The sequence below is a fragment of the Hylobates moloch genome, unplaced genomic scaffold (assembly GCF_009828535.3).
Source record: "Hylobates moloch isolate HMO894 unplaced genomic scaffold, HMol_V3 SCAFFOLD_7, whole genome shotgun sequence".
Taxonomy (NCBI): domain Eukaryota; kingdom Metazoa; phylum Chordata; class Mammalia; order Primates; family Hylobatidae; genus Hylobates; species Hylobates moloch.
Genome location: NW_026652282.1, coordinates 125974985 through 125997236, shown reverse-complemented (window position 1 = coordinate 125997236; position 22252 = coordinate 125974985). Strand labels below are relative to the sequence as shown.

Here is a 22252-nt window from a genome sequence, read left to right as displayed (position 1 = left end):
GGCTCACTGCAGGCTCCGGCCCCCGGGGGTTCACGCCATTCTCCTGCCTCAGCCTCCCGAGTAGCTGGGACTACAGGCGCCCGCCACCACGCCTGGCTGATTTTTTGTCAATATCTGATTTTCTTAGTACTGGGGCAATGTTCAGAATCTTTATTAAGACGAGTTCATAAAAATAAGAAAATTATTTTAACCAGATACATAATTCTGTCCCCCTAGATCATTAAAATATTCACCTTTTCCACTTGTCTAGTATTGAAAAACCAAGTCCCACCAGGTCACAGTCAAGTAGTGTCCAAGCAGGGGTAAGGGCCAGGGGGTCAGCCCACCCTGGCTCTCCTGCCTGCTCCTCAATCCCAGGGATGTTCAGGCCACATCCGCGGGGAATTCCCAGGGGCCCTAGCCACCTCATCTCAGAAGTGCAGTGCACTAGCAATGCCTGCAAGGTTTGCAAGCTCTCCTTACAGGTTTGTTTGGGGCAGGGGGAGTCTAGTGTCTTAAGTCACTAGAATGTGTGTTTCCTTTTTTCCTTCAAATGTATTTTGTTTACTTATTTGAATTCAAAATCGCCCCTTCCCACAAGTGAAGGGATCCAAACTTTCGGGGAACCAGCAAGAACAGCCTGATGTGCATCCTACAAAACACTCCACTACGCGGACGGGCTTTTGACTGACGGCCTCTTTACAGGGCGCACAGCTGTGTGGGGAGAACAGCGGAGCTCCTTCACTGTCTGCACTTAACGGAAAAAAATGCGAGCGCGCGCGGCCGGGAGTTCCAGCCAGCGAGGGGCAGTGAGAAAATGAATGTGAAAAGCCTCCAGGCAGGAGATTGTAATTCGCGCCCGATTCAGTTCACAGACGCGAAAGCCGCAGGATTGGGGTGGGGGCTTCATTTTCAAACAAGGGCACACATTCCCACTTTAGGCTCTATAGCTAGAGACAGTGTGTGCAATCTTGGTTTTCAACGGTGTCTGTTTTTTTCGTTAAAGGTATCTGAATGTTGAAGTTCGTCGCAGAACAGGCCCCTACTACCTACCCCGCCTTGTCCGTCTCCCCACCCACCCCGGGGCAAGAGGGCTGCTGTGTCCAGACGATGGCGCTCCCGGCCAGTGCAACCCCTCTCCCCTACTGTGGCAAGAAGACTAGTCTGGAACGAGTTTCAAGGTGTTTACTGAGATTTTGGAAGGCTTCTCGACAGGAGCCGTAACTTTTAGTAGCCGGCAGAAATCCATTCCCGTGACCAAGGTTATTGAGGGAACGAGTGTCCGAATCACGCCCCTTTAGTTTTGCCCGAATATTCGAATTTTCCGTGGTCCCCGCGCGGCGAGATCCTGGGCGCACCGCAGGGGAACTGTGACGCACGGGGACAGAGATCCGCGGTGTGGAGGGCGAGGGGGGAGGCCTGAGAGGGACGGGGTCGAAACGAGAACCCCAGAAGGGCATGGGAAAGGAGAAAGCCCGAGACGAATCCTGACTGAGGCAGGGATCGCCGGTCAGCCAGCGGCTTCTTGGTTTTGCAGCCTGACACCTCCGCACCTTTCCCGCGGCTGCGGCGCAGCTCCTTCAGCCTTTCTGACTGCCCCGTATCGCTCAGTAGAGAATGCGGAGCATCCCGAGAGGGAGAGGCGTCAGAGCCTCTCGTCCTGGGTTTCCTCGAGAAGCGGCGACCCAAGAGAAGAGCTTTATTGCCTGTTTTACTTTTTCCCAAAGCGTCCCTTGGCTCCCGCCGCCGGGCTGCCGGCAGCTGGAAAGGAGACGAGCTACCGCTCCCGTTCGCCCCCAAACCGAGGACCGAGTGGCCACTGCTGCCTTCCCTAGGTCCCAGGGTGCAGACCCGCTCCCCACTTCCAGAGTCGGGCGCAGGGTACATCTGTTTATGGAGAGTGCAAGACCTGGACCGGACTGAGCGGCTACTCGCAGCTGCCGTTAAGGGAGCCAAGCGGCTCCTGGCGAGAACGGGAGCGGGGATAAGTTCCCCAGGGGTTAGGGACCCAGATTGGGGGTGGGAGCTCCCAGCAGTAGTCCCCTGTTCCCCGCGGGACACAGAAGCCTCCAGACAGGCAAGGGCATGGGGCGTGGGATGGACTTCACAAGGATACTTGCAGAGGCAAGCATCTAGCGTTCAAGGGGCCACCGGCTATCCCCTACACTCTGCTGGGGGCTGTGGACTGGCTTGGTCTAGCACTGGATCCTATGAAAGACCCAATGCTCCGGCTCTGCAATCTACAACTCTTTGCCAGGTGTTTGCACTGGAGGAGAGAGGGAGAAGAACTTGCTAGAACGAATGCGCAGCGGCTGGTGGAGGGGGGTTGGGGTGGACTCCGAGCTAGTCGCGATGCTTGCAAGGTACCTGGGAGATTGAGAGGCAGGGCGGGCTGGCTAGAGGGGAAGCACATACAAGGCAGTCGGAAGCAAGATGACACCTCAATGTGGATTTGTCCAATAAGAGGGGGTGGCCAAGGGGGGGGCTGTTCAGGGAGCTCTGATTGGTCGGGGGGGGGGGATTTGGGGTGGGGCTAGCCGCCTCTTGAGGCTTTAAAAGCTCATCGGAGAGGGGCGGGATGCTGTCATTTGCTCTCTGACTCTCAGAGAGGGAGGTACGCTTTCCTGGAGCTCCTGGTGACAGAACAGGTGTTTGCTGTCTGGACCTGGCTGCTGATCCTGAGCCTGCTGAGAGATCTTAACGATCTCCAGGAGCAACATGGGGCCTACCCTAGCGGTTCCCACCCCGTATGGCTGTATTGGTTGTAAGCTACCCCAGCCAGACTACCCACCGGCTCTAATCATCTTTATGTTCTGCGTGATGGTTATCACCATCGTTGTAGACCTAATCGGCAACTCCATGGTCATTTTGGCTGTGACGAAGAACAAGAAGCTCCGGAATTCTGGTAAGCCATCCTTTCTTCTCCCTACCCGTGTGCAGAGACTTGCAACCCCTAGGGCGTTAGTTTTTGAGCGCCCCAATATAGAGAATCTATGGAAAGTGCCCTCATATTGAACATCCCTGCTCCCAAATTCCCCGCAAGCCTGGGGGTGGTAGCATTCTGTCCCGGCCCTCTAAACGTGGTGGTTCTCAAGGCGGAGAGAGCACAGAGAATTAGCTTTGGGCATCCAAGTGCAAAGCGTTCCCGCGGTGCGCGGCAGCCCGAGGATCCCTGTCCCGTCGGGGCCTGATGCGGAGGGAGCCGGCACCCGAGCAGGAGAGTCAGGCGATTCGCCCGGGGACAGCAAGCCGAGCCAGACGCCGCAAGGGCGGCCGCGCTGAGGCAGCGCGGACCGAACTGACGCGGAGGGAGCAGCGGGGCTGCGACCTGCTCCGTGAAAGTTAAGTTCGCGGCGGCCGCGGCGGCGCTTACCAGAGCGCAACGCAGTGGCCTCTCCCTAGCCGGGCCAAGACCCCGCTCGCCGCGGCCCTGGGGCTCCAGGGCGGCTCCCGGGCAGATCCCGGGCGGCGGAGCACAGACCCCCGCGCCCGAGAATCGAGCAGGGAGGTCTGAGCCCGCCGGAGCCGAGCTGCGTCCGCCTGTCCCAGGGCGAACGGCAGAGAGAGGCGAGAGGCGGGTCGGGCACGGCAGGCGGTGGCAGCGACGGCGGCGGCAGCGGAGATCCCGAGGTCCGTAAGCTGGGAACTGGGGGTCGCAGGGCGGGCCGGCGAAGAGGCTTGGGAGCTGGGCGTTGCTGGGGGTGGAGGGATAGAAGGCAGCAAAACCGAGTAGGGATTGGCGGGAGGGCGACGGGAGAGCTCAGAGGGGGCGATGGGGGACTCAGAGAGGCTGCAAAGGGCTGGGGTCTGGGAGCCGCAAGCGGGACTTCCCCCGCTGCTAGCCACTGCCGAGGGGGAGGAGGCCGGGGGCCGGCGGCGAGCAGGGCAGGAGGGAAGCGTGGGAGGATGCCGGGCGCTGCGACCTGTGCTGCGGGTGGGGGCGGCAGACACTGCAAAGCAGCTAGTCCGGTTTACAGGTTGGGCGGGAGAGGGCTCTGGAAGGGAGGGGAAGGGGCGAAGGCTCCCAAACTCCGAGTTCAGGCCGGGGGAGGGAGGGGCGGCGCCTGGAATTCCCACCGCCAGGTTCTCGATCGGCTGGGGCTAGGAGTGGGGACCGAAGGGGGTCTGAGAGGGTGGGGAGACCAACTGGATTCTCCCAGGCAGGGCGTGGGGGAGAGGTGGCGGCCGGGGTCTGGGGGATTACTTTGCTTGGGCAAGGAGTCACGAACACTGAACAAGTTTAAAAACGCACTGACTGGCACTGACAGTCATGAAAAGTTTTCTCACAAAGTCTGGTGGGTGTCTCCGATCTCTCCTTCGTCTCCTGGAGTCGTGGGGCCATACACTAGGTCTTCACCTTCACCCCCGCGGTGCGGTCCCAAGGTGCAAACCACGGAGTCCTGGGGGCGACCTGCGAAGCCCATTTTATTTCCTTTAGATTTCTTTTCTTTCTTTTTCTCCTTCTCCTTCCTTCCTTCTATAATTCAAATAAAGGCTTTTATGGTTATTGTGGTTTTGTTTTTAAGTCTTTGCCCCTTCTCTTTTCGGCTGTACTCCCCTGAATTCATTACTTTGCCGGAAAACCATAGAAAGAACCTCTTCGGTAGAAAGTGCTGAGGCCGAGTGCTGACAGAGCTGGAGGAAGGAGGAAGAAGGAGCCATACCTTTGCCCTTTTCAAAAGCGCTCATTTTCTCCTAGTCCAAGATGAAGTGCAATATTTTGCCAAACCAATGCTAATTAGCAACGAGGTGTCTCCAAAGAAAGAGGGCTCTGCGCCTGCACTTGGCCTCTTCTCTTTTTTGTGAAAGGTTTTACAAAAAAGTTCCCACCTCAGCCCTACAAGACCGGAGTGGGGGTGATCCTTCTTCTCTATCCTGTTTAACCTGAAGGCTCCAATAAAGTTCAGTGCCCGGCGCTGGGAGCTCTGTGCAGGGCGCTGAATGTGCCAGTGCGCGGCTCTGCGCGTGGACGCGGCATGAAACTGAAACAGGCACTTCTGCTAATCCTTGCAGGAATTTTTCTCCTCCCCCCCACCCCCACCCACCTCGTGCCACCCTCCCCGCCCGCCCTCTCACTACTTGTTTGGTCTCAGACTAAATTTTACAGGGCTTCCCTGCTTCCCCTCAGTTTTCACTCTTAGGTTACCTCGGGGACGGTAAGTATTTGACTTGGCGAGGTTTTAGGTTACTGCTTGATCCCATCGGAAAAGACTGTTTAAGAAGATGGCCTCTAATGCCTTTTCTCAGAATCTTCTCTCTAGTAATGTGTTTATTATAAATGCAACGCTAGGCTATAGGAGGGAGATGGCTAATTTATCTTTTTCTAATTATTTAATTATTTTTAATTTTTTTAGTTTGAGGCTTCCTGACATCCCTCCAGTGTCTCTCCTTGCCCCCCACTCTCCAGCCTCCTTCCTAAAAACAAGTCCCTCTAGCTCACCTCTACTCCCCTCCTGCTTCTCCCTCCCCCTCACCTCCAGTGAAGGAAACGTTTGCATTTTGTTTTTCTCTAAGATGGTGGCAGCATGACCCTGTCTCATTGTGAAGGCTCCTGGCAGGGATTTCGTGCTCACTGCTGTCTGTCTTATGTTCGCTTCTTTCTCAGAGCATTTCTTTAAAAGAATTCTAGGATTATAAAAGGTCATAATGCAGCTGGCCTTCCCCTGCACCTTAAATGTGTAGATTTCTGTACTTAAACCATTTATTCTTCTCTGTCTTTCCCCTTTCTCCCTCCCTTGATATGTTTTTCAGGCAACATCTTCGTGGTCAGTCTCTCTGTGGCCGATATGCTGGTGGCCATCTACCCATACCCTTTGATGCTGCATGCCATGTCCATTGGGGGCTGGGATCTGAGCCAGTTACAGTGCCAGCTGGTCGGGTTCATCACAGGGCTGAGTGTGGTTGGCTCCATCTTTAACATCGTGGCAATCGCCATCAACCGTTACTGCTACATCTGCCACAGCCTTCAGTATGAGCGGATCTTCAGTGTGCGCAATACCTGCATCTACCTGGTCGTCACCTGGATCATGACCATCCTGGCTGTCCTGCCAAACATGTACATTGGCACCATCGAGTACGATCCTCGCACCTACACCTGCATCTTCAACTATCTGAACAACCCTGTCTTCACTGTTACCATCGTCTGCATCCACTTCGTCCTCCCTCTCCTCGTCGTGGGTTTCTGCTACGTGAGGATCTGGACCAAAGTGCTGGCGGCCCGTGACCCTGCAGGGCAGAATCCTGGCAACCAACTTGCTGAGGTTCGCAATTTTCTAACCATGTTTGTGATCTTCCTCCTCTTTGCAGTGTGCTGGTGCCCTATCAACGTGCTCACTGTCTTGGTGGCTGTCAGTCCGAAGGAGATGGCAGGCAAGATCCCCAACTGGCTTTATCTTGCAGCCTACTTCATAGCCTACTTCAACAGCTGCCTCAATGCTGTGATCTACGGGCTCCTCAATGAGAATTTCCGAAGAGAATACTGGACCATCTTCCATGCTATGCGGCACCCTATCATATTCTTCTCCGGCCTCATCAGTGATATTCGTGAGATGCAGGAGGCCCGTACCCTGGCCCGCGCCCGTGCCCATGCTGACGACCAAGCTCGTGAACAAGACCGTGCCCATGCCTGTCCTGCTGTGGAGGAAACCCCGATGAATGTCCGGAATGTTCCATTACCTGGTGATGCTGCAGCTGGCCACCCCGACCATGCCTCTGGCCATCCTAAGCCCCATTCCAGATCCTCCTCTGCTTATCGCAAATCTGCCTCTACCCACCACAAGTCTGTCTTTAGCCACTCCAAGGCTGCCTCTGTTCACCTCAAGCCTGTCTCTGGCCACTCCAAGCCTGCCTCTGGTCACCCCAAGTCTGCCACTGTCTACCCTAAGCCTGCCTCTGTCCATTTCAAGGCTGACTCTGTCCATTTCAAGCCTGCCTCTGTCCATTTCAAGGGTGACTCTGTCCATTTCAAGCCTGACTCTGTTCATTTCAAGCCTGCTTCCAGCAACCCCAAGCCCATCACTGGCCACCATGTCTCTGCTGGCAGCCACTCCAAGTCTGCCTTCAGTGCTGCCACCAGCCACCCTAAACCCACCACTGGCCACATCAAGCCAGCTACCAGCCATGCTGAGCCCACCAAGCCTGCCACCAGCAGCCACCCTGAGCCCGCTGCTGCTGACCACCCTGAGCTCTCTGCCTCCCACTGCCCCGAGATCCCTGCCATTGCCCACCCTGAGTCTAACGACAGTGACCTCCCTGAGTCGGCCTCTAGCCCTGCCGCTGGACCCACCAAGCCTGCTGCCAGCCAGCTGGAGCCTGACACCATCGCTGACCTTCCCAACCCTACTGTAGTCATGACCAATACCAATGATTACCATGATGTTGTGGTTATTGATGTTGAAGATGATCCTGATGAAATGGCTGTGTGAAAAATGCTCTCGTAGGTGGCCAGGCAGTGGTCCCCTTTCTAGTTTGTTTTGCATATGTAATACAAAGTGAGATACCTTACTGCATCTGGACACAGACACTGACAAATAGAGATGGTGTAAGCTACATCCACCTTTCAGACGTACTCATCCTTTACTTAATGTACTCTATTAAAGTGTGTGCGTGAGTGTGTGTGTGCTTGCTATTTTAGAGACCTTAATTTCCCTCAAGTTTGACATCTGTTGTTCCAAACCTCCCTTTCCACCTATGGTCGACCTTCAGTCCTCAGTGACCCTTGAAATTTTAGACTTTGATTTTTTTCCCACTCCTGTGTCCCTCCTCCCCTTTCCTCATTTCCTCTGCCTTGTTCCTGCTTCTTCTCCCATTCCCCCAGGGGGTTGGGAGAGGGGTACGTGCGCGCAATGCTAAAGGTGTGTTGTGGTGAAGGCTTCCGTTAATGTGACTGCACAGCTTTATGTTCTTCACTGTGTAACTCTATATTGTACTTTTAATAGCAGTCAGAAAAGCCGTTGTGATCAAGTACAAGTACTGGAAAGTTTCTTTCCTAAATTTCAGCAACAACATATGACCCATATTTGAAGAATACAATTTGATAAGCTCTTATTAAAAATACATTTTTTATGCCTATGAGATCAAATGGCAAACGGAAAGATATGGGCACACCAAATTATTTCTATTTTTTGAAAATTTGAACATTGGTGCTTTTTATAGTCAAACATGGTTGCAAATGATAAGACGTTTTTACGTTATTTGTAATTATTTACCTTTTTTAGCATTTGCCAGGATTTTTTTTCATTTAGTTCCAGAGAAATAAATCCATTCATAAACTAGTTTCTTCTCCTAAAATCCAATCTTATGGTTGCTAGGATCAATTATGGTAATATTTTTAATATTATAAGTCATAACTTTACTGCAGATTTTTTTTAAACAGCCTGGTGTTTTTACAGTTTTTACATTATTGCTTTCATTCAAAAGGGAATTTGAAGTAATAAATGGCAGCAAGAAGCGAATTGAATACTGCTGGGAGGTTGTAAATGAGCATTCCTCCTGGATGGGGAGGAGGGCAAGGAGAAGAAAGAGATGCCTACGCCAATCAATCCTACCACACAGCCGACATCAGCCAATCCTACCACCCTCGGCTAAGGTTTGGTGACACACGATGTTAAGTCATAGATGTCTTTTATTAGCACACTTGACAGACCAGGAAATGATTTTTCTCTGCAATTCAAGAAAACTGCTGTTTAATAAAAATTTCAATTGCTGATTCAAATAGACACTTTAAGCAAAGTTTACTGTATGAAAGCTTGTGAGGATAAGTGGAAATGTATTATACTGCCTTAATTCTATTCTGTATTTGTGGTAGCAATTAAATAAAAGTGTTTTTGTGGCTTTAGTTTGTGGTTTGTTGATAAATTCATTTCTCCGCCGGAGTTACTTATGGGGAGGGTGTACAGGGTGAGGGGTGGCAAAGCATTGACCTTGGGGGAATCAGAAGACTTGGGTGCAAGTTCCATCCCTGCTACCAGCTTGCTGTATGCCAGGGCAAGTCCCTTGACCCCTCTCACCTCAGTCCCTTTACTTAGCAAACTGTGGAGAGGTGGTGGGGAGAGGGGAGCATGCTGGGGTTGCTATGTTCTTCACACTAGTGCAGCAACATTGGATGACCTGACCTGCCTGCTCTTGGATTTCTGAACTGTACCAGATACGGCTCTGAAAAGAGACCCCTCTTTACTCTCCTGAAAGGAGTGAAGCCAGGCCCCAATAATGTCACGACTCAAAGGCTTCTGGAATGAAGAAATAGAGCTCATGAGGGAATGGGGGAGGCACAGGAGTGAGAGGCAGGAGGGCTGGTGGTGGTTTGCTCTCCAGCTCGGAGGTGGGTAGCAAGACCCCAGCCACTGGGCAAAGCTCCTGATCTTAGGAACACAGTTTTAAAAGAATCTCTGATAATAAGGAAATGCTCAAAATACACTGCTCAGCAAAAATCAAACTGAATTCAAAGTAATATACGGTAGGACATAATTTAAAAAAATATGCATACTTAACACATGCACATATAGACAAACAGTTACGCATACGTAGTTGTTCTATCCAGGCTTTCCCAGGCTGTGAGTATAGATAGACTGAGGTCATGTTAATTTTTAATGCCCGAGTCAAAGTGGTTTGAGCCATCAAGGGCTGCCTGCCTGAGGGCTGCCTGCACCCCTGTGCCAAATTTCTGCGCAGAAAACATAACTAAAAGGGATGTTTATTCATGTACTTACAAACTGGTTACGGTCAGCTCCCCTATCCATGTTTTCCATGTTCTTACTCTCCACTCACACCCAAGAAGTTGCTTTGCGTGAGACTGCAAGTGTCCAAACCAAGGGTACTGTGTCCCAATCCTTCAAACTGCCACTCCCCAGGGGTTTACGGGGTGCAAGGTTTTGAAAGAAGATAAAAGAGGTGACAAAAATTATCTGCCATTATTACAACTTTGTTCCGCAATTTTCCCCCGGTGCCTGAAGCAACATCGCTCGCACCAAGTCTCCTGAAAGTCATACCAAATCTCTTGAAAGCAGCTACTTCGGCCATCTCTGCTTATCTCCTGCAGCTGCCCTCATCAAACCTGCCTGCGCCACTGCGCCCCGCCTCCGCCTCCGCGCCTATAATCACCTGGACTGGAACAAGCAGCACTTGCAGCCCAATTCCTTCTCAGTTCCTTCACAGCCCAGAAACATTTTTTTTTCTGCCTCTCTCTCCCTTATCCTGTTCCCCTTCACTCTCAAAAGCCATTAAGCTTCCTAAACGCATCTCTGATTTACCCCGCCCACTTTGAGTGACCAAGGCAAGAAGCTGAATCTCTGCTTCAGGTTTAAGGTGTGTCGTAGCTCCCCCTGGAAAAAACGCAGAGCTTCTGGCTTTACAGCAGTGAGAATGAAAGGGCCAACGTTGCTGACTTCCTCAAAGAGAGAATCTGCCTCCAGGTGAGCCTAAATCTCCCTAATCAAGGGATTTAAAAAATGCAAGCAACTTTTAAATGACAGTTTTTCCGAGTTTCTCCTCTTTTCTTTTTAAATGGAAATATAATTTATATACTGTAAAGTGACAGCCTTTTTTTTTTTTTTTTTTTAACATATGTATACATCCATGTAACTACCACCCTGGCCAAGATATAGGTAGCTGTCTAGGAAGTTCCCTGTTGCCCCCTTCTAATCAATACCCCATCCAAAGGCAACCACTATCCTGACCTTACTGTACATTAGTTTTGCCTGTTCTAGAATTTCATATAAATGGAAGCATACGGTATGTATTCTTTTGTGTCCAGCTTCTTTTTAAAAAAGTTGTGATAAAATATACATAACATGAAATTTACCATTGTAAACTTTTTGAATGTACAATTCAGTGGTATTAAATATATTCACATTGTTGTGCAACCGTCACCACTATTCGTTTCCAGAACTACTTCATTATCTCAAACTGAAACTCTATACTGGTTAAATAATAACTTCCCTTCCCCTTAACCTCTGGTAACCACCATTCTATTTTCTGTCTCTGTGAATTTACCTTTTCTAGCCACCTCATATGAGTGGAATCATACAGTGTTGGTCCTTTTGTGTCTGGCTTCTTTCACTTAGCATAATGTGTTCAAGGTTCACCCATATCATAGCACGTATCCATACATTATTTTTTAATGACTGAATAACGTCCCATTCTAGAGATATACCAAATTTTGTTTACCCGTTCATGTATTGATGGACATTTTGGTGGTTTCCATTTTTGGCTGTTGTGAATATTGCTTCTATGAAGATTGATGTACAAGTTTCTGCTTGAGTCCCTGCTTTTCACCTTTTTGGATGTATACCTAGGAGTGGAATTGCTGGGTCATGTAGGCTAGCTTCTTTTGCTCAATATTATGTCTTTGAGATTCATCTATGTTTCTGTGTATGTAAGTGGTTGGTTATTTTTCATTTTCATATAGCATTCTACAATATGAATATATTATAATTTATTTATTCTACTACTGATGGATATTTGGGTTGTTTCCAATTTGAAACTATGATAAAAATGCTTCTATAATCATTTTTGTACATGTCTTTTAATTTAACTTTGCATCGAGGTATAATTTTACATACAGTGAAGAACACTACTTCAGTGTCAAGCTCTACTTCAGTAGAGAGCTCAACAAATTTTAACATATGTGTACACCCATGTAACCACCACACATATCAAAATATAAAACATTTCCAGCACCCCAGAAAGCTCTTTTATGCCAGAGTAATTTTGCTGGTTTACTGAATTTTATTTAAATGGAAGCATACAGAATGCATTCTTTTGTGTTTGTGTTGTTTTCTTCATCATTTTGTTTGTGAGATTTATCCATGTTACTTTAGGTATAAGGAATTCATTTTCTTTTATTGTTATGTAGAACTTCTTTGTATGACTGTAACACCACTTTTGAGCTATTCTACCATGGCTGAACATTTGGGCTGTTTTCTAGTTTGGGGCTTTTAAGAAACCTGTTATGAACATTCTTGTACATGCCTTTTGATGCACATATGGACTCATTGCTCTTGGAAATATACCTAAGCTTGGAATTGCTGAGTCATGAGTATATATGTATTTAGTTTTAGTAGACACTGCTAAATATTTTTCCAAAGTTGTTTGTATTCGTCCATTTTCATACTGCTATGAAGAAATACCTGAGGCTGGGTAATTTATAGAGAAAAAGAAGTTTAATGGACTCTCAGTTCCACATGGCTAGGGAGGCCTCACAACCATGGTGGAAGGTGAAGGAGGAGCAAAGGCACATCTTACATGGCAGCAGGCAAGAGAGTATGTGCAGGGGAACTGCCCTTTATAAAACCATCAGATCTTGTGAGACTTATTTAATATCAGAGAACAGCACAGGAAAAAACTGCCCTCATGATTCAATTACCTCCCACCGGGTGCCTCCCAAGACACCTGGGGATTATAGCTGTAATTCATAGCTATATTATAAGCTATAATTCAAGATGAGATTTGGGTGGTGACACAGCCAAACCATATCATTGTTGAACTACTTTATAGTCTCACTAGCAAGGTATGAGAATTTGAGGTGCTCTGCATTCTTGCCAACATTCGATATTTTCAGCCCGTTTTAATGTGAGCTATTCTAGTGGGTGTCTAGTGCTATTTCATTGTGGTTTCAGTTTGCATTTCTCTGATGAGCAATTATATTAATTGTCTTTTTACATGATTATTGACCATTTAAATATTTTCTTTATTGAAGGCCCTGAACAAATACTTTGACTATTTTAAAATGGAAGTTTCTGTCTTTTTCTTATAGACTTGTAACAGGATATGCATGTGTATATATGTCAATTTCATGAATATCTTCTCTCAATCGGTGGTTTGCCTTTTTGCTCTCTTAATTGTATCTTTTGATGAAGAAAAGTCCTTAATATTATAAAGTCCAATTTATCAGTTTTTCTGACTGTTCTTTGTGTTTAAGAAATTTCTGATTATTCTAATATAATTAATATATTCTCCTATTTTTTTATTTTAGAAACCTTATAGTTTTGCCTTTCACATTTAAGTCTATGTTCCATCTCAAGTTAATTTGTTTGTGTATGGTGTGGGTTAGGGATCAAAGTCCATGTTTTTGTATAGCCAGGGTTCATATTTTCGTTTTATCGCCATTTATTGAAAAGACCATAATTTACCTCACTGAACTGCAGTAAAGACTTTGTTGCCATTTAGGTAATCATATATAAACATTTCTCTCTTTTTATCTCTTTGTTTCTGGACTGTTTATTCTGTTCCATTAGTCTATCCTTGCACCAATACCACAACGTTTTTAAATTTAATTAACCATGACTTATATACAGTGATGTGTACACATATCATGTACAGTTAAATGGATTTTATACATATATGCATATTTTTGTAACCACCGTTCAGATGAAGATGTAGAACATTTCTAAGACCCCAGAAGGCTCTTTCATGCCCCAACTCAGTCAATACCTCCTTTACAGTTAATTAGTGGTTGAATCTCTATTATCACAAATTAGTTTTGCCTGTCCTTCATATAAAAGGAATAATACATGTGTAGGTTTTTAAGTGTAGCTTCTTTTGTTAGACGTTATAGGTTTTGATTTACTTCTTTTTTTGTTTCAGATGGGGATCTCACTATATTTCCCAGGCTGGTCTCAAACTCCTGGGTTCAAGTGACCCTTCCATCTCAGCCTTCCTAGTAGCTGGGATTACAGATGTGAGCCACTGTGACTGGCTCTCTTCTTAAACATCATGTTTTTGAGATGCATCTGTGTCGTTGTATGTTTCAGCAGTTCTTTTTAAAAATTTTCATAGAAAGGTTTACTGATGTGGAATAGTTTCAATTTATATTAAGTTGAAAATGGCACGTAATAAAATGGTATGTAATTTTGTTTGTTAATAAAACCAAAATTAGTATATGAAAAGATGATATGTTTTTAACACTTTCTATAGTAAATAGCTATATCTATCTATCTATCATCTATCTATCTATCATCTATCATCTATATATTTACTATCTTTTTGAGACATATATTTTTATTGGGGCACAATTCATACAGTATAAATTTGGTAATTTTGAAATGTTCAGTTCTGTGTTTATAGTATTTTCACAAAGTTGTGTCACCACTAGAACCATTATCTAATTCTGAAATACTTTCATCACCGCAGAAGAAACCCTGAAACCATTAATGTTCACTCCCCATCCCCTTCTTCCCCATGGCAACTACTAATCTTTCTGTGACTATGGATTTATCCATTCCGGATATTTCATATAAATGAAATTACATAATATGTAGCATTTTGTGTCTGGTTTCTCTCATTTAGTATAGTTTTCAAAATGCATCTATGTTGTAGCGTGTGTCAGAATTTTATTCATTTTAAAGGTTGAATAATATTCCATTTATATATACATCACATTTTGTTTATCCATTCATCTGCCAATGAACATTTAGACTTTTTCCACCTTTTGGCTCTTATAAATAATACTGCTGTAAACATTGGCACACAAATCTGTTTGAGTCCCTGCTTTCAATTCCTTTGGGTATATACTCAGAAGTAGAATTGCTGGATCATATAGTAATTCTATGTTTAATTTTTTTGAGAAAATGTCATACTGTTTTCCACAGTGGCTGCATCATTTTACAATCCTAACCAACCTGGTAGAAGGGAAATACCCGACTCCAGTCCCCTTTAGCCTTCCTGTCTCACTTAAGGGGTAGGGAATGAAACAGCACATCACTAAAAGACTGAGACTTAATCATAGGACTATAGAATTTTCCTTCCTTCACAATTTACCACCACACCAATAGGGCTCCATAAAACAGGGCATTGTAGCTGAAAAAAAATAAATAAACCTGCAAGTTTCAAATCTTATTGAAAGAACAAATTCTAGGAAAAGCTAAAGACAACAGGGGAGGCAAAAGTAAGGACACTAGAAGAAATTTTAGCCTCTGACACAACTATAGCAAACAGTGAAGACAGCCTAATTTCTAGCCAGATGAACCTAAAACTTCACACTAAATGTATATTTACCTCAGCTTCTTGGTACATCATGTTCAGATTCCATAAAAAAGTCATGCTAAAAGGCAAAAAACACTGTCTAAAGAGACAAAACAAATGTCAGAACCACACTCAGTTATGGCAGACATTTTAGAATTACCAGACTAGGAATTGAAATCACTATGATGAATATGCTAAGGGCTACAATGGAAAAAAGTAAGATAACATGGAAGAACAGATGAGTAATATGAGAGAAGGAAACTCTAAGAAAAATCAAAGGAAATGCTAGAAATAAAAAACACTGTCACAGAAATGGAGATTAGCTTTAATGGGCTCATTAGTTAGCTGGACTCTTCTGAAGAAAGAATCAGTGAACTTGAAGATATGACAATAGAAATTTTCCAAACTGAAAAGCAAAGAGAAAAAGGAATGAAAAAAATATAACAGAACATCCATGAAATGTGGAACAATTACAAACAGTGTAACCTATGTATAATGAGAATATTAGAAAGAAAAGAGAGAAAGGAACTAAACACATCTTTTTTTTTTATTATTATACTTCAGGGTTTTAGGGTACATGTGCACAATGTGCAGGTTTGTTACATATGTATCCATGTGCCATGTTGATTTCCTGCACCCATTAACTCGTCATTTAGCATTAGATGTATCTCCTAATGCTGTCCCTCCCCCCTCCCCCCACCCCACAACAGTCCCCGGAGTGTGATGTTCCCCTTCCTGTGTCCATGAGTTCTCATTGTTCAATTCCCACCTATGAGTGAGAACATGCGGTGTTTGGTTTTTTGTCCTTGCGATAGTTTACTGAGAATGATGTTTTCCAGTTTCATCCATGTCCCTACAAAGGACACGAACTCATCATTTTTTATGGCTGCATAGTATTCCATGGTGTATATGTGCCACATTTTCTTAATCCAGTCTATCGTTGTTGGACATTTGGGTTGGTTCCAACTCTTTGCTATTGTGAATAGTGCCGCAATAAACATACGTGTGCATGTGTCTTTATAGCAGCATGATTTATAGTCCTTTGGGTATATACCCAGTAATGGGATGGCTGGGTCAAATGGTATTTCTAGTTCGAGATCCCTGAGGAATCGCCACACTGACTTCCACAATGGTTGAACTAGTTTACAGTCCCACCAACAGTGTAAAAGTGTTCCTATTTCTCCACATCCTCTCCAGCACCTGTTGTTTCCTGATTTTTTAATGATGGCCATTCTAACTGGTGTGAGATGGTATCTCACTGTGGTTTTGATTTGCATTTCTCTGATGGCCAGTGATGATGAGCATTTCTTCATGCTAAACACATCTTTGAAGTGATAATGGCTGAGAGTTTTCCAAAATTAGTTTCAGGCATCAAACTACAGATCCAGGAAACTCAGAGAACACTAAGCAGGATAAATGCCAAAACTTTATACCTAGGCATGTCATATTCAAACTGCAGAAAATCAAAGGCAAAGAAAAAAATCTTGAAAGAATTGAGAGGAAAAGAAATCTTATCTATAGAGGCAAATGATAAGAATTACACTGGATTTCTCTTCAGAAAGCACCCAAGTGAAAAGAGGGTGGAGTGAACCATTTGAAATGTTGAAAGAAAAAAACCCAACAGCCTGGATGTATATATTGAACTTAATTATCCTTTAAAAGTGAAGGAAAAATAAAGGCTTTCTCAGACAAATACAAATTGAGGGAAGTTGTCACTAATAGATCTACCTTGGAAGAAATGTTAAAAAATCGTTCTTCAGAGAAAAGGTCAGAAGCTTATTTCTGCATAAGTAAAGGAAGAACATTAGAAATGCAATAAATGAAGGCAAATTAAATCCATTTTTCTTATGCTTAATTGATCCAGTAGGTAACAGTTTGTTAAAATCATAGTAGCAACAATGCATTGGTTGATTATAGTTTATGGATAAGTGAATGAATGACGGCAATATTATCAGGGAGGGTAAGGAAGAATTGGGAATACTCTGTAATAAGGTACCTGCACTATCTGGGAGGTAGTATAGTGTTATTTGAAAGTTGGCTTAGATTAGTTGTAAATGTATATGTCAAACTCCAGGGAAACCACTAAAAAATAAAGAAGTGCAATCAGTATATAAGAGAGGAGAGAAAATGGAATCACGAAATGTTCACTTAAACCCAGAAAAGGCAGAAAAAGAGTGGAAGACAGAAAAAACAAAGAAACAATGATACGGTTTGGTTCTGTATCCCCCCCCCAAATCTCATCTCGAATTGTAATCCTCACGTGTCCATGGAGGGACCTGGTGGAGGGTGACTAGATCATGGGAGTGGTTTCCCCCATGCTGTTCTTGTGATAGTAAGGGAGCTCTCGTGAGAGCTGGTGGTTTTAAAAGTGGCATTTTCCCCTGCACTCTCTGTCTCTCCTGCTGCCCTATGAAGAAGGTGCCTGCTTCTCCTTCACCTTCTACCATAATTGTAAGTTTCCTGAGGCCTCCCTAGCCATGCAGAACTGTAAGTCAATTAAACCTTTTTCGTTTATAACCCAGCCACAGGCAGTATCTTTATAGCAGCGTGAGAACGGACTAATACAAACAAAAAACCAAAAAACTGGCAAAAAACCCCTGAGAAACAAAGAACAAAGCAATGAATAGAAAACAATTACAAATATGGTGGATATTAATCCAATTATATCAATAATCACTTAAATGTGAATGGTTTAAGACATCAATTAACAAGGGAGGTGGAGAAAAATGGCTGAATAAAAGCCTCTGGTGATTATTCCCCCCAAGAACACCAAATTCAACAACTATCCACACAAGAAAGCATATTCATAAGAATTAAACATCAGGTGAGCAATCATAGTATCCGATTTTAACATCATATTACTGAAAGAGGCACTGAAGAGGGTAGGAAAGACAGTCTTGAATTGCCACCCCTCCCTCATCCCCTGGCAGTACTGCATGGCGCAGAGACAGAATCTCTGTGCTTAAAAGAGGGAGAGCAAAGTGATTGTGGGACTTTGCATTGGAACTCAGTGCTGTCCTGTCACAGTGGAAAGCAACACAGGACAGAATTCAGCTGGCTCCCATGGAGAGGGCATTAGACCAGCCCTAGCCAGAGGGAAATTGTCCATCTCAGTGGTTGAAAGGTGAGTTCTGGCAAGCCCCACCACAATAGGCTAAAACACTCTGGGGTCCTAAATAAACTTGAAAGGCAGTATAGCCATAAGGACTGCAATTCCTGGGCAAGTCCTGGTGCCGTGCTAGGCTTGGGGACAGTAGACAGGGGGGGCATGCAACCCAGTAAGACACCAGCTAGGGCAGCCAAGGGAGTGCTTGTGCCGCCCTTCCCCTAATCCCAGTCAGCATCATTCACAGCTCCTCAAGAAAGTCCTTCCATCTGCTTGAGGAGAGAAGGAAGAATAAAGAGGACTTCGTCTTGCAACTTGGATACCAGCTCAGCCACAGCTGACAGGGCACCAGGCAGAGTCCTGAAATTCATATTCCAGGCTACATCTCCTGGATGACATTTCTAGACCCACCATGGGCTAGAAGGGAACCTACTGCCTTGAATGGAATGACCCAGTCCTGGCAGAATTCATCACTTCCTGACTAAATAGCCCGTGGGCCTTAAATAAACATCAGTAGTAGCCAGGCAGCAGTCATCACGGGCCTTGGGCAAGACTCAGTACCATGCTGGTTTTAGGTGTGACCCAGCACATTCCCAGCTCTAGTGGCCATGGGGAGAGACTTCTTCTGCTTGAGGAAAGGAGAGGGAAGAGTAAAATGGACGTTGCCTTGCAACTTGGGTACCAACTAAGCCACAGTAAAATAAAATACCAAAAAGACCCCTAAAGACCCTGATTCCAGGCCTCAGCTCCTGAAGGATATTTCTAGACCTGCCCTGGGCCAGAAGGGAGCCCACTACCCAAAAGAAAGATCCAGTCCTGGCACTATTCTTCACCTGCTGACTAAAGAGCCCTTGAGCCTTGAATAAACATCAATGATAGGCAGGAAATAGTCACCACCCAGGCCTAGGACAAGACCCAGTACTGTGCTGGCCTCAGGTGTGACCCAGTACAGTCCCAGCAGTGGTGGCCACGGGAGTACTTGCATCACCTCTCTCCCAAATCCATTCAACATAGCACACAGAGAGAGACTCTATTTATTTGGGAAAATGTAAGGGAAGAGAACAAGAGACTACCTGGTAATCTATGGAATTCACTCAGGTCTTATCCAACACCATCAAGGGGGCACCTCTACAAGTCTGAAAGAATCACAGAATTACTGGGCTTGGAGTGCCCTCTAATGCACATATAGCTGCAATGACCAACCACTTAGATTATAAGACTCAATTATCTTTGAATACTTGGAAAGCCTTCTCAAGAAGAATGGGTGCAAACATGCCCAGACTGCAAAAATTAAAAGAAATACTTAACTCTTCAATGCCCAGACACTGATGAATATCCACAGACATGAAGACCTTTCAGGAAAACAGGACTTCACCAAACAAACTAAATAAGGCACCAGTGACCAATTCCAGAGTGACACAGATATGGGACTTTTCAGACAGAGAATTCAAAATAGCTGCTTGGAGGAAGCTCAACACAATTTAAGATAACATAGAGAAGAAATTCAAAATCCTATCAGATAAATTTAACAAAAAGATGCAAATAACTAAACAAAATCAAGCAGAAATTCTGGAGCTAAAAAATTCAATTGACAATTTGAAGAATGCATCAGAGTTTCTCAACAGCAGAATTGATCAAGCAGAAGAAACAATTAGTGAGCTTGAAGACAGTCTATTTAAAAACACAAAGTCAGAGGAATTAAAAAAACAGAATAAAAAATAATAAAGTATGACTATAGGATCTAGAAAGTAGCCACAAAAGAGCAAATCTAAGAGTATTGGCCTTAAAGAGGTGGTAGAGAGAGAGAGAGAGTGGAATAGAAAGATTATTTGAAGAGATAATAATGAGAACTTTCTAAACCTAGAGAAAAATGTCAATATTCAAGTGCAAGAAGGTTATAGAATACCAAACAAATTTAACCCCCAGAAGACTATGTCAAGACATTTAATATTCAAACTTCCAAAGGTCAAGAATATATTGTGGGCTTTTTTTGTTTGTTTGTTTTTGTAGAGATGTGGTTTCACTGTGTTGCCCAGGCTGGTCTCAAACTCCTGGGCTCAAGGAATCCACCTGACTTGGCCTCCCAAAATGTTGGGATTGCAGGCATGAGCCATTGTGCCTGGCCCCAAAGGTCAAGGATAAAAAAGCATCCTGGACGGGCGCGGTGGCTCACGCTTGTAATCCCAGCACTTTGGGAGGCTGAGGCGGGCAGACCACGAGGTCAGGAGATCGAGACCACAGTTAAACCCCATCTCTACTAAAAATACAAAAAAAATTAGCCGGGCGTGGTGACGGGTGCCTGTAGTCCCAGCTACTCAGAGAGGCTGAGGCAGGGGAATGGCGCGAACCCGGGAGGTGGAGCTTGCAGTGAGCCGAGATTGCGCCACTGCACTCCAGCCTGGGCGACAGAACGAGACTCCGTCTCAAGAAAAACAAAAAAAAGAAAGCATCCTAAAAGCAGCAAGAGAAAAGTAAAAACGAACAAACATACAAACACAAAAGGAGTTTTAATATGTCTGGCAGTAGATTTCTCAGTGGAAACCTTATAGGCCAGGAGAGAGTGGCATGATATATTTAAACTGCTAAAGGAAAAAATCTTTTATCCTAGAATAGTATATTCAGTAAAAATATCCTTGAAACATGAAGGAGAAATACTTTCCCAGACATACAAAAGCTGAGGGATTTTATCAACACCAGACCAGTCCTATAAGAAATGCTAAAGTATACAAAAGTCAGGCAATAACAAGTGCTGGCAAGAATATGGAGAAAAGGGAACCCTTGCACACTGTTGGTGAAAAGGTAAATTAGTACAACTACTGTGGAGACCAGTTTTGAGGTCCCTCAAGAAACTAAAAATAGAATTACCTTGCAATCCAGCAATCTCACTCCTAGGTATATAACCAAAAGAAAGGAAATCAGTATATCAAACATGTATCTGTACTCTCATGTTTATTGCAGCCCTATTCACAATAGTCAAGATTTGGAAGCAATGTGTCCATCAACAGATGAATAGATAAAGAAAATGTGGCACATATATACAGTAGAGTACTATTCAGCCATAAAAAAGAATGAGATCCTGTCATTTGCAACAACATGGATGGAACTGGAGGTCATAATATTAAGTGAAATAAGCCAGGCACAGAGAAACAAACATTGCATGTTCTCAGTAATTTGGGGACCTAAAATTTGAAACAATTGAACTCATGGAGATAGAGAGTAAATGGATGGTTACCAGAGGCTGGGAAGGGTAGTGGTGGGTGGTGAGGGAAAGTGGGGAGAGTTAAAGGGCACACAAAAAATAGAAAGAATGAATAAGACTTAGTATTTGCTAGCACAACAGGAGGGCTATAGTGAAAAATAATTTAGTGGTACATTTAAAAATAACTAAAAGAGTATAACTGGATTGTTTGTAACACAAAGAATGGATAAATGCTTGTGGTGATAGATACCTCATTTACCCTGATGTGATTATTACATATTGTATTCCTGTATCAAAACATCTCACATACCCCATGCATGGATATACATACTAGGTGCCCACAAAAATTAAAAATTAAAGTAAAAAAAAAAAGAAATGCTACAGGGAGTTCTTCAATCTGAAAGAAAAGGACATTGATGAGCAATATGCAATCATCTGAGGGTACAACACTCTGATAACAGTAAGTACACAGACAAATACAGAATATTATACCACTATAATTGTAGTGTGTAAACTACTCACACCTTGAGTCAGAGAATAAAAGATGAACCTATCAAAAGTTTTGAACAAGTTTTGAAGACATAGAAAGTATGATAATATATAAATAGAAAAAACCAAAAGTTAAAAAGCAGCAGAGATGAAGTTAAAGTGTAGAGTTTTATGAGTTTTATCATTGCGTGTTTGTTAGTTTGTTTTTGCAATCAAACTGAAGTTGTCATCCCTTTCAAATAATGGGTTATCAGTGGAACAGAATAGAGAACCCCCAAATAAGGCGACACACCTAAAACTATCTGATCTTTGACAAGCCTGACAAAAATAAGCAATGGGGAAAGAACTTCCTATTCAATAAATAGTGCTGGGACAATTGGCTAGCCATATCTAGAAGACTGAAACTGGACCCCTTCCTTACAACCTAAACAAAAATTATAATAGCTCAAGATTAATTAAAGACTTCAATGTAACACCAAAAACTATAAAAACCCTAGAATAAAACCTAGGCAATACCATTC

General features: G+C 44.4%; 1 protein-coding gene and 1 long non-coding RNA gene across 2 annotated transcripts; one reads left to right on the top strand and one right to left on the bottom strand.

The window, feature by feature from the left end:
• Window positions 1-1172: 1172 nt before the first annotated feature.
• Window positions 1173-3811, bottom strand: LOC131383941 (uncharacterized). The gene is made up of 3 exons (XR_009214354.1): window positions 3353-3811; window positions 2771-2851; window positions 1173-2245 (listed from the first exon to the last, which is right to left on the bottom strand). It is a non-coding gene; the product is annotated as an uncharacterized LOC131383941 (long non-coding RNA).
• GPR50 (G protein-coupled receptor 50) lies at window positions 2560-7431 on the top strand. Its single transcript, XM_032756470.1, has 2 exons — window positions 2560-2884; window positions 5731-7431. The coding sequence occupies exons 1-2, from the start codon at window positions 2698-2700 to the stop codon at window positions 7401-7403; spliced, it is 1860 nt and encodes a 619-aa protein (XP_032612361.1). The 5' UTR covers window positions 2560-2697; the 3' UTR covers window positions 7404-7431.
• Window positions 7432-22252: the final 14821 nt, after the last annotated feature.